We start from the raw sequence: 12,674 nt of genomic DNA on the forward strand, positions 1-12,674 counted from the left end.
GCATGGATGGGTGAGGTTTTGAGTTGTGAAGTTGCAGGTGGCTACTCAGAAAAGACCCGAAAAGATGCAAATGGCATGGTTTTTCTTAACATTGACCTAGGTTAGGTGCATTACAATCCAATAACCAGACTCCAAAGGAGAATCAGAAGTTAGTTTAAATTGTAAATATAAAAGGAAATACAGGGGCCGACCCCGTGACTGAGTGTTTAAGTTCTCGCGCTCCGCTTTGGCGGCCCAGGGTTTCACCGGTTCAGATCCTGGGCGCCGACACGGCACCGCTCATCAGGCCACGCTGAGGCGGCATCCCACATGCCACAACTAGAAGGACCCACGACTAAAATATACAACTATGTACCAGGGGGCTTTGGGGAGAAAAAGGAAAAATAAAAAATCTAAAAAAACAAAGGAAATACAGCAAAGAAAGTCTGGTGTCCCAATTAAAGGTTATATATAAAATGCTTTCCTGTGAACACTTTCACCTGAGAAAGTATTTAGCCTAGTTTGCAACCTAATTAATCTGCATAATTACTCAGCTAATTTTAGTTCTGAAACAAACCGGAGATGGTAATCAGCAAATTGAGCGGCTCTACAACTTGAATCTGACGGAATGGTCTTCGCTTTATCAGTTTAGTAACGTCTGCCTTTCCACTTCTGTCCATCAGATACAGATTAGATCGGGTTCCCAACAGCAAATTCACTCCTGTTAGTATATAAAAAGAAAAGTGCTATATTAGCTCAAATTACATTTTTATAATTGAATTTATAGGAGCATTTTTCCTACTCCAGTGGAGTGATCTATGTAAAGGTGAGTTTCATCATTTTAGGCTAATGCTAACCTCATTCTGTATAACAATGAACTCTTACCAACAGAAAAAATTTCATTGAAATATATTAAAATATAGGAAATATCCTCTGGTAATAGTCTACCAGTTGACGTCTGGTGTGCCGTCTTATATACAGAACTTCATGTATATCTCAGCATCCTTTAGTAGTGCCCCAAACTTTATAAAAGCCAATCAACTCTTTTGAACAAAAGTTACCATTAAACATTAAGGATGTCTAGCACCTACACAGGCTTCAGTTCAGTTGATTTCTCATTGCTAACTATAACTAAGGGTTTTAATGCTTTCAAAATAATTATATGTAAGTTGTTTTTAATATGAGTGATTCTGTGTTCATGTTTATATGAAAAAAAACTTACATTGCTAAGTGCCTATGAAATTAGTTCCTACTTTCACGTCTCTAAATTCCTATACTCTGTTATTTGTCTGCTGGCTCTATTCATTCAAGCATAAGCACCATTTAAAAACCAAATGAGAGGACTGAAAGAGAAGATTGAACTAAAGTTAGAATACACTTCAAACCATTGTAGGAGTTTTCTCTGATAACCTGAGACACAGGAGAAAATCAGCAATGTAATGTAAGGGAGAGTACCAGTGTCTTCCTTCTATTTGGAGAATATTTGTGCTCCAAGGGTATAAGGAGAAAAGACAAGTGTCTCGGCCTTCATTTTCCCACTACGTACTTTACCAGTTCTCTAAGTAATGGCCAATAGCAGGTTTTGGAACTGTACCTGATTCCCACAGGGGAATCACAGAGGGAGGGGGAAGTATAGTCAATTTTGACTGTAATCTTTTACTTTTCAAAATATAAAACCACAAGTTATAAATACAAAACCACAAGTTATAAAGATGAGTTACTCGACACTAACTGGGTAGTTGCATGATTGAAATGATAATGAAGTAAACTTTGCTTTCTTGTTATCTGACACATTATATTAGCAAAACTTTGAGGATGACATGTTTTTTTCTAAGTTGTTCAATCTATGTAACTATAATGTTTACTACACTGCTCTATTTTTAATTTAAAATTATGTCCCCTGTTCAATCAAACATTAAGCAAAATCCATGAAATTGCAAGTTGGAGGTTGGCATTTACTTTGGATTTCTACTCTCCTTGCATTCATTTATTCTGTTTCAATTATGATATAGATTGGCTTGAGTTAAAATATTATCTCAGCACTACCAGTGCAGGTATAATTCTTCTGGAACAAGGGATTGAGAAAGTCTATCAAAGTAAAGACGCAGAAGGAACTGTCTCTATAAATCCTCAAGATTATTTAAAAACACGAGGCAGCAGCAATGTTTCTTATAATATCTCATTAGGTATTATATGCTGCACACCACCTTAAATTAAAAATACTAAGCTCAAGTTTTCAAGCAATTATAACCTAATCCAATTTTATATGTTAGCCAAGTTAATTCAGGTTAAAAAGAAAAAGAATAAAAAGGGGAAGGAGTGCCAATTCAAACGTCAAACTGCACTGAGTGAAAATAAATCAGCAAAAAATAAATAAATGAGCAAATTAACTACTATAAATATATACATTTTTATTTGGTTGGTGATGGTTTGGTAATAGCAAACAAATGTTTTCCATCTATGATTTCTCGCAAGTTTGCTATGTAGATAAAAGTATATTCTTTAACAAAAACAAATGAGTTTTAAGAAAACAAACTCACCCCACAAAGAACCACAGCAGATCTCAGAAGTGAATTCCTTTTCATACATGTGGATTAGTGGTTTTTTAAATGCAGGAGAGACATATAGTGGGTTAACATTGACTCCAGAGGGTCGCTTAGGTGATTTCTCAGGTACCTCCACTAATCCAGCATATAGTGTGAAGAAGTAAGGGGAAGATATTGAGAAAAATTACTAATGTATAAACCATATGAGCTTGAATATTTCAATAAGTGAGACGTAGTTTAGAAAAGTTCCTTTTCCTTCATTGTATTTTATTTTTTACTGGAAGTTTCATTTCTTTAACTCTTAAACAATCAGATAGCATAAATCATGATGACTAACATACATTTCTGAATAGAAAAGTATTTTAAGTTACTGTGATCAGACTGCAAAAGAAAAAAATCCAGATGAGGGACTCAATTTCTCAATTGTAGTTCAATTTTAGGTGCCATAAAGATTCAGTGAAAACATGTTTTTAAAGCATATATCCATCTGAATTTACATCAACTGAATATAAGAATGACTTGATTCTTTCCAGATCATGAACCAGTGGTCAAACACTATTTAATATGTGAACAGACTGTAGCATTTTGAGACTATATTAAACACACTTACAGATGGCACAGGCAAAGTCAGCATTTGCAGCACTCCCAGAACCGTCGGAAGGAGATGAGTGGCTGACAGGAAAACCTGATTCTGTTGATGCTTCTGATATGTCCATACTGTCATTCTCACCATCAGGTGCTGTGGGTGCGGCGCCTGAGGCAACGGCGATTGAGGCCTCACTTCTACTGCCTGGCTCCTAAAAGAAGATTGAAAATTGATTTTGACTTATTAGGAGATTAACAACAAGAGAAATATAATATTTTGCCTAGGGGTCATTTGAAATATAACAAAAAGCCTAAGGGTCATTTGAAAAAGAGAGTGCAAAATTTGTAGCATCTATAATTCTGCACACTTATAAAATCCACATTTACCAGAAGAACGTAACAGAGAACTAATCTATGTTAAGACAATTGATGTCAGAGGAGAAATTCAAGCAGCTTGAAGTTCCTAGCTGTACAATTTGGGGACCTAATATTTGTGGAACTTTTTCTATCTACTAGGTAATCTGCTAGGCATCTTATTTACATATTGCTGTGAATCCTTATAACAATCCAAAAAGTAAGTATAATTATCACCATTTTACTTATAAGGAGACTAAAGCTTGGTAAAGTTAAATAATTTATTCAAGCTTATAGAGATAAGTAGGGGGACCAGAGTTTGAAGCCAAAGTCTGTTTGATTCCAAAGCTTACATTCAGCTATGCTATGCCAAACAGCCACTTGAAAAAACAAAAAGCACCAGTGAGAGTATGTGTTCCACTTTGTCAAACGACAAAGCTAATGATGGAAAATCAACCAACACAAATACAAGAGTGTGAACATGTTTCACTGAAAATCTAGCTGGCTTCCATTAACTTACAGAGAAAAAACTCAAGGATAAAGCCACAAAATGTGACAGAATTTATGTGGGATACCATATCCTGTGGAAACACATACCGTCTGTTTTTGGTAAGCCTGTCTGTTGATAACCATTTCTTGGTGTCTAAACAGTGATTTTTGGCATTGAGAGAGTTGTGCAGCCCTGTCAAAGACTTGTTGTTATGACCTTTCCAACCATGAAAGTGTCGTATGGCAACATGTTCTTTTTAAATTAAAATGAAAGGAGGATCCATTCACTCTGTAAATGTCAAAAAACATCCTTGAGATAACTGGAAACACCTAGGGATGCTATGAAAACTATGGTGGGACATCCTGTTTTAATGTCTTTGATTAAGATAATTAGGTAGGTAGGTAGGTAGGTAGGTAGATAGATAGACAGACCAATAGATAGATAGACAAATGGACATAGATACTTTCCCATTGATGCTGCTTTCCAATTAAAAATCATCTAAGGAGTTTCCTTCTTCTCTTTTTTCTTTGTTTCCTTCCTTCAGTGCTTTCTCCCACAATTATTGTGTGCCTATCATAGACCAAGACCTCGATTGGGCCCTGGGATTGGGTGAGTGGGTAAAGAAAAGTAATCAAAGATGAATTAAACATAGTTCCTGTCCTTTAAGAGTTCACAATCTAGTGTGAGAGAAAAACAAGTAAACAAATAACTAAATTACAATGTCATAAATACTAAAATGAAACTATGGGCAAAATGCTTGCAAGCACAGAGGAAGGGATGTATAATTCTGTCTTGGGAAGTCAAAGATGATAAATGAGCTGAATGGTGAAGGATAACTAATTCACCAAGCAGAGAAGAGGTGAGGGGGCAGCCTTCGAGACAGACGGAACAGCTTATACAAGGGCATTAATTCATGAAAGAGCATGACATCTTCTAAGCTAGTTCGTGTGATAGAACAATAGGCTGGGAAAGTAAACTAGCATGATATTTCCTCTGTCTTGAATCTCATCTGTGTTTTCAGATATCCAAATACTCCTCATCTGTCAAGAATTAGTTCAAATACCAGGTGCTCCTTGAAATCTTCTCTGTGATAATCCCTATTGATCTAGCATCTGCGAAACTATTTGAGTATTTTAAACCTATTTATAAAGTCAGTAAATGTTTTGTGAATGACAAAATCATCATCTAAACATAGTACATTACTTCTGTTTAAACTGTATGTGTTAACAGTTTCTCAAAAAGTTAGAATAGAATCTAGCAATTCTACTCTTAGGTATATGGCCCAAAGAAATGAAAACAGGGACTCCAACAGATACCTGTACATCAATGTTCACAGCAGTATTATTCATGATAGCTAAAAGGTGAAAACAACCCAAATGTCCATCAACAGATGAATGGATAAACAAAATGTGATATAGTCATATGATGGAATATTATTCAGCCTTAAAAATTATGGAAATTCTGATACATACTACAACATGGATAAACCCTAAAACATATTATGCTAAGGGAAACAAGTTAGATAAAAGAGTAAAAATATTGTATGATTCTGCTTATATAAGGTATCTAGACAGAAAGTAGAATAGAGGTTACCGGGGGCTGGGGGGAGGATAATGGGGAGTTAATTATTTGAGATGTTGAAAAAGTTCTAGAAATGAATAGTGGTAATGGGTGTACAAAATTGTGAATGTCCTTTATGCCACTGAATTGTACACTTGAAAGTGATTAAAATATAAAATTATATGTCTATTTTACCACAGTAAAAACTTACCAGAAAAAAAAATGTATGTGTTAAGAGACACTATCCCAAACATGTGATCTGAGTAATAAAGGTAAACAAACAAAGAAGATACTTTTGTCCCTGGAAGTAAATAGGAACCATCCAAATTAGAAGAAGTAAAGATCTATCTACAGCTATAATTAAAAATATTTAAGGCTTTTGGATAGAAGTTTAAAATATATTTGGAATGGCTGGAAATGTGACATATCACATGAAGAAACACAATCACAAGGAGAGGAACTCATTCTTTTCAAATAGTGCATTACCTCCTGTTGATGTTCAACGTCCTGGGATGCTGGTCTCTCCAATCCTGGACCATCTGTCTCTGAGCAATTTTCTTCTCCATTGAGTTCAAGGGCTCCACTCTCTTCATTGGTTCCACTGGCTCCCTCACCTCCACTTCCCTCCTTGCCTCTTCTTCCACTGTCTATATTGGCTCCATGTCCTTCACGGTCCCCAGTGGCTGCACTGCACCAACTGGCTGCACTTCCTCCATGGCTTCTACTGGCTCTCTGGATTCCATAGCTGCTGCAGGTTCCTTCTCCTCCATCACTTCCATCTCTATCATCTTGCTTGCAGCTTCCATCTCTGACATAACTTGGCCTGATAACAAGATCCAGTCAATAAAAGAGAGCCACCCAACAAAAACACATTTGAAATTCAGCAAATGAAACAGAATTAGGATGTGTTTTAAACATGTGTCATACATATGTACCATCTCCAGGCATGCTTTTTCTCTATGTGAACACCACTGGCATGATATAGACAGGAAAAATGTCCTTATGTCCTGTCAATTTTAAGTATTGAATTAACATCACAGCCATCATCAATTCCCTGCCTGCATTTGGATGGCAGATGGAAGAGAACTTGCATCTTTTATTAGTAACACGTGTTAGGTTAATAGCAAGAATATGTATTTTTTTCTTAAATAATAGACTGCTTCATGCATTAGCAGCTTCACAGCCCCATGAATAATCAAGTCCATATCTTTGGCTCAACCACAACATATTTGAATTTGAATAATTCTTCTTATAATATGTCTAATTCATGTTTATTTTGACATGTGCCTTGATTTTATAACATGAGTATTGACTGTTTTGCTACAGAATCCCATTTATTATTCTACTACTACCACCGGTAAGTTCAGTAATATAGATCTCATTAAGCTGAGATAGTTGTTTAACTAGTTACTAAGAACACCAAGCTTAACAAAATGTCTCCATGATCTTTTGCATAAGAGACAACATAAACATGTACCTATGATAATTCTAAAAGCTAATTTATTTGACAATGGAATTCTTGGTAGAATTTTTTAGTTGGCAAAAAAGAAAAAATGTTGAATGATCTATAGTCTTTTCCATCATGTATATTCCCCAAATCACATTTGAAAATTAACAAAAAAACCCCATGGATTTCAATATTATAAAGCAAACAATTCTCCCATGGTTGATTTTCTCCAAAAAATTAAAGATATACTATATTACCCAATCTTCTTTGAGAGCAGTTTAAATACATACCATGAACAAATGTAAATAAGAACATACTGCCTGTCTAGAGCACGAGCAAGGAACTAAATACAGCAAACAACTGGTGGCATGCCAAAAACATTACTTAACTAAATATTGTCACTTTGGGCAGCTATTCTATAAGAAGATAAAATTGAATTTAGTTACGGCAGTTTTCAAAATTCTGAGAATAATGCTAAGCTAGTAATTTTCAGCCTAAAAATATCAAGTAAGAGTCAAGTTTGCAATTCATTTTCAGGGCAAATTTAGAGATTTTGTTTGCAAGTATCAGGGTTTCATCTTACAGTTATTAAGTGCACACTACTTAATTTATCACCCCATTTCTCACACTCATTGTGGTTTTACAGGATAGGATGAATCAGCAGCATTAATTTTAACAGAAACACCCAGACAGTTCCAGTTATAAAGAACCTAATAAATACTTGAATGGTAATAAAATACAATATACAAAAATGCAAAATTAAGTGTTTTGCAGTAAAATAATTTAAAATCGCTTATTGAAGATCAACCACTTACCAATATGAAAGTGCAATTCATTTACCCTCTTGGTAATAAATTTTGAAAGTAAACCAAGGATGCAAATAGTTCTGAAATTATACAACATGGATAGTGCAAGTAATCCAGGAAAACTAACCTTGGCCAACTAGGGGTATCATCATGATTATTTTCTTTGTCATCAACAGCTGCATCATTGTCATCATCATCATGGCATTCACTGACATCATTAGCCTGATCAACCTGATTATCCAAGTCATCATTACCATTTTCATGGTCATAGGTATCTTCATAAGCATCATTAGAATCATCATCATCACCATCAGTATCAGCACCGGCATCATAGAGTTCAACATAATCACCATCTTCTTCAGGCGGCTGAATGACAGGTGCAGGAGTTAACCAATCATTCCGGAAGATTTCAGAGAGTGCATTATAGCCTACCCATTCATTTGTCAAGTAAACGGGGGGTGATATTTTTCCTACTTTAAATCCATCTGGAACCTGTGTGCACAAGAAAGGTTAATGTAGTCTTTAGTAGCCTTTCATTTTCTTCTTCTAGGTTGGAAAGTTTCCAAGCTGACAATATTTTAAAATATATTTTCAATTGAAATGATGATATTTACTCACTAGATAGAGCCAACATTTTTGTGAAGATGAGATGCCAAAACCCAAACCTCAACCTGTGATCATTAATGGCCTTTCCGAACCACACAGGGCAAAATTTATTTACTTTGTTTTTTATTACCCCTACTTGTCTGCTGAGGAGTAGACATTTGGTTTTGGTACTGGAAAGTAGAATAGATGATTTGACGCTCTATAGAAGATACAGTCACTTTTTCCTTTTGTTTTATCCTCTGATATTGGGATTAACACATAGCACTTAAAATTGATATTTTAATTTCCCAGCTCTATTTTTACACAACATAGTTTGTCTTAGTGTAATTGAAACACTTGTAAGAAGCAAATTAATATAAATCCACCTTTAAGTATGGTATGTGTCTTATAAGCAACCTTTGAGCAACCTGAAAGGGATGTGTGCGTGGTAGGGTAGGGGTAATTACAAAAGCAAAGTGAAATGATCTAAAAGCACGCTGCAAAAAGAATTGGAAGACTGTTTTTATTTATGCAATCAGACAGCATTTTTCACTAAATATTTTATTTTTTATGCATTGCCTTATCAGACAAGGAACAATATTAGACAAAAATTGAGTATCTAGCCTCTACTCCTTAATTTGAGATTAACTTCTACAAATAGCTTTTGATCACTCCTTTCTCGAATGTGTTCTGGAACAAGAATGTGAAAATAAAATATTTTTTGACCAATTAAACGTTTTTCCACTTCAAATTCAATCTCTAGATTTCATATCCTGCGTACTCAAATAGCAATGGGAATCTATCTTTGAAAAAGTACCTAAAAAAACAAACACTTTAACCTTCCCTTCAAGTGAAGACAAAAGTAAGTTAAAAGAAATTGGAAATCGAAATGAACAGAAACAAATGTGTTAATAATTAAGATGAAAACCTACATGGATGTCAACCAGCAACTTCTGATCAATAGTAGAATAAGGAGGTGATGACTGGGACCTCCTCCCGGTCACGGGAATTTCTTCCTCAGAAGAAGATTCTGTGGAATGTCAAAATGACATTAGTAACAGTGGTGATCACAGCTATTGCCTTCATTTTTATAGTGTACCAGTTGAATCCCTTGGTATTTTTCTTGTAGTCTCTTTCCATTCAGGAAACATAATTTGAGAAATTCTCATGGGGTCAGGGTCCTAGGTTCTGTTTTCAGGGGTAGTGACAGGCTCAAGATTTGTTCTCTCCGTGGACCTACGTGGCTTTTCTGTTTTCAATATTAAGTGTACACTTGCTAAATATTTCTGTGTAAGAAGATACACAGTAAGACTGGTAGACAGTTCCATTATAAAAAAAAGAATGTATCAAGAATAGGAAGGGCTGGGTGGTACCACTGGTCTCCCATACTAACCAGTAGAAAAAAAGCCCAACAGTGTTTTAGAAGATGATAGATTAGACAAAACTCTCAAGAGGAGAGAGTTGACTCTGCAATCTTAATCCCACCATTTCCCATCAATGATATATCCTCAAGTATTTCAATATAGTTGAGAAGAGAACAACTGAAAAGAGACAAAACTTAACCCTTTTAATAAAGCTGGGAATCATATACTGGCGCTGTGCAATAAAACTTCCTGCAGTAATAGAAATGTTCTGTATCTGTACTGTCCAAAATAGCAGCCACTAGCTTCAAGTGGCTATCTAGCATTTGAAATTTGGCCAGTGTCCCTGAGGGATTGACTTTTAAATTTTATTTCATTTTCATTTTAGCTTTAATTTTAATAGCCACATGTGGCTAGTTGTTATCACAATGCACAGCTCAATTCTATAGAGTAAATATTTCCATTTAAAATGCAAATTTGTCTGGATTTTTTATATTAAGATTGAAATAGTGGTACAGTAAAACCACCTGTGCTTAAAATCCATTGAGAATATTTAGGCTCAAAAATCAGTAGATCTAGGTGAGTGTACTTAGAAAAAGCTTCACTAAGGGGATGCTCAGGTCTCTGTTTATTGTTTTTGCATGGTTGAATTTTAAAGATAAGTAGTACTATCCTTCTTTTACTTGAAGCCTTATGCATAGAAACTACAATTCCAAGAAGCATGTACTTTCAAACACTGCTATCTTTTGAGAATATACCGAGTACATCCCACAATTTGTGTCCACATCTTCTGGCACTGTTGTGCTTTTTAAATTTATTATCTTTCTGCAGGAAACCATTTTCTCTCAAGTCTCTTCGTGTGTTATTAGGATAAAAAAGAAGTTTGGGTGAGTGTTTGATATTTTGAGGCAAATTTGTAGTAAGGTACTCTGATTTCCTGCATGATGAAGTATGCAATCTCATGGGAACTTCAAATGGGCTGTGTAGCACACACAATAAAATAATGGAAATTTTAGAGCTGAAAAGAACATTAGCTGTTATATACACAGACGCTATCCCCTTCTCCCTGCCACCACTGTTCATAACTGCTTTGAGATCTAATCCAGGATTTCCTTATTTCAAAAAAGGCAACATGAATAAACCTTACATTTTTAGTTGTTTGCCCAGTATTTGCAAAATTAGCCCTAGTCAAACCAAAAAGATTCTAGGAAAAAAAATTTCTAAAGTTACTCTTCATGCGGGCTTATCTTATTTCTCACAAGATAATATTTAAAAGAATTCTGCCATTATCTGAGTCTTCTATGAAGAAAAATGGGTGTTTTAAGTTCAGGTCTTTGAATATCTTATTTTAATACAGTACACCTATATATCCTTTCTATTATTAACATTTCAATAAAATCTGTATGCTATATTTTCACAGATGACATGTGGGCTCAGTGAGGCATTTTGTCCTTGCTTAACTTACTTGAATTGCATAAAAGTAGATAATCCCATATTTTATGATCTAAGGTACAACTTTTGACTTTGTTTATTGTGATATTTCACAAATCTATAATTCATTTAAGCTCTCTCAAAAGCACATCATAAATCACTTGTTTTAAATTCATATCACAATTTGTGAAGTTATTTTCATGGTTCTCTTGATTAATTTTTCATGTATTTTGAGTAAAAACATCAATTTGTAACATTAAGGATGTTTATGAGATACTGTATACATCTTACTTTGGGGAGGTGAAATAACAAACTCATAAATAAAACACACGCTTACATCTACCCTAATATTTCAATATTCAAAGGGTTGTCCATAAATTTTAGCCCATTGGAGAGGCCTCTCCCAAGTTCCTTTCCCATATTTTTCACACATGGTATAGAAACTAAAGTTGACATCCTCCGCCTTGCTAAACACATTCATAACTACTACCCAACTGGAAGAATAAACTTCAGAAAAATTACTTTCCATTTCTCAAAGGTCATCACTAACCACCCAACTGCCAAATCCAGTGGCCTCCTGGTCTTAATCCTCCTTGGCCTCTTTAACACTTTTGATTTATTTCTCTTTGAAATTCTTTCTTGATTTCTGCAATATAAACTGTTAAACATTAGCTTGTGTTTTGACTGTTTAAATTTTGGTTTGAATCACCTGATGCTGCTGGGCAATTTTGAGGATTTTGCGAACTCCTTTGTCTGACGTCAATGGGCTTCTGAGCTTGTTCCGAAAGAGGCTGCTGAGGAACACTAATGAAAAGACAGAAAAGCATGTGCCATATCTGAACATTCATAAAGGGAAGGTACAAGTCAACATCAAGATCAACAAAAAGTTTTAAGTATACGGGCATATATCAAAATGAAAAGGAGTAGAGCTGAAGTAATATTTTCCAATTTCCATTTTCCCCAAACCTGCTATTCTATCTAGAACAGAGAAACAATTTCCAAAATACAAAAAGTGTTTCCATATAGTATATGTTTCCTTCACACATCATATTTATTTCTAAAAATTCCTATAAACTTTCTTTAAGTTAATATTCAGATATTATTTTCTGGGTAACAGCAATAAACATAACTTTATAGTGTATGTGAGGATTTTGACATGATAAAAAAGCTAAGTTATTGCTATTTCAAATATTCTACCATTATCATCTTGAGTTCAAATGCCTGAAATTTGTATTTTTTAATGTCCTGTTCTGATTTAGATAGATAGATGGATAGACAGATAGATAGAACACTTCAACTTTTATTATTCAAATTCAGGAATTATTTAGAAAGTTTCTTTGGACCAATGCTGCTAAATTTTATAGTTGCCTTAGCATTTCTACATAAGAAGGACTTTGGTTATTGATTTAGACTTGGAACAGATATGACCCCCAAATGCAGGAAAGACTCAAGTTTCATTTAAATTAATTTATAAATTTAACTATATTTAAAGTTAATACATTTGATATTCATAAATTCAATAATCCTTTT

General features: G+C 34.7%; 1 protein-coding gene across 4 annotated transcripts in view; it reads right to left on the bottom strand.

Moving 5' to 3' along the window:
* The window catches only part of NRK (Nik related kinase), a 123,596-nt gene that overhangs the window by 18,774 nt on the left and 92,148 nt on the right, over positions 1-12,674 (bottom strand). For 3 of the 4 annotated variants that reach the window (XM_046672517.1, XM_046672515.1, XM_046672518.1), the window contains 7 exons: positions 11,854-11,948; positions 9,285-9,382; positions 7,895-8,259; positions 6,001-6,337; positions 3,136-3,322; positions 2,520-2,660; positions 557-700 (listed from right to left, as the gene is read on the bottom strand). In XM_046672517.1, the coding sequence (XP_046528473.1) occupies positions 557-700; positions 2,520-2,660; positions 3,136-3,322; positions 6,001-6,337; positions 7,895-8,259; positions 9,285-9,382; positions 11,854-11,948 (1,367 nt within the window). The remainder of the gene's footprint in view (positions 1-556; positions 701-2,519; positions 2,661-3,135; positions 3,323-6,000; positions 6,338-7,894; positions 8,260-9,284; positions 9,383-11,853; positions 11,949-12,674) is intronic. The other variant, XM_046672516.1, reaches the window with a different exon arrangement.

The sequence above is a fragment of the Equus quagga genome, chromosome 10 (genome assembly GCF_021613505.1).
Source record: "Equus quagga isolate Etosha38 chromosome 10, UCLA_HA_Equagga_1.0, whole genome shotgun sequence".
Taxonomy (NCBI): domain Eukaryota; kingdom Metazoa; phylum Chordata; class Mammalia; order Perissodactyla; family Equidae; genus Equus; species Equus quagga.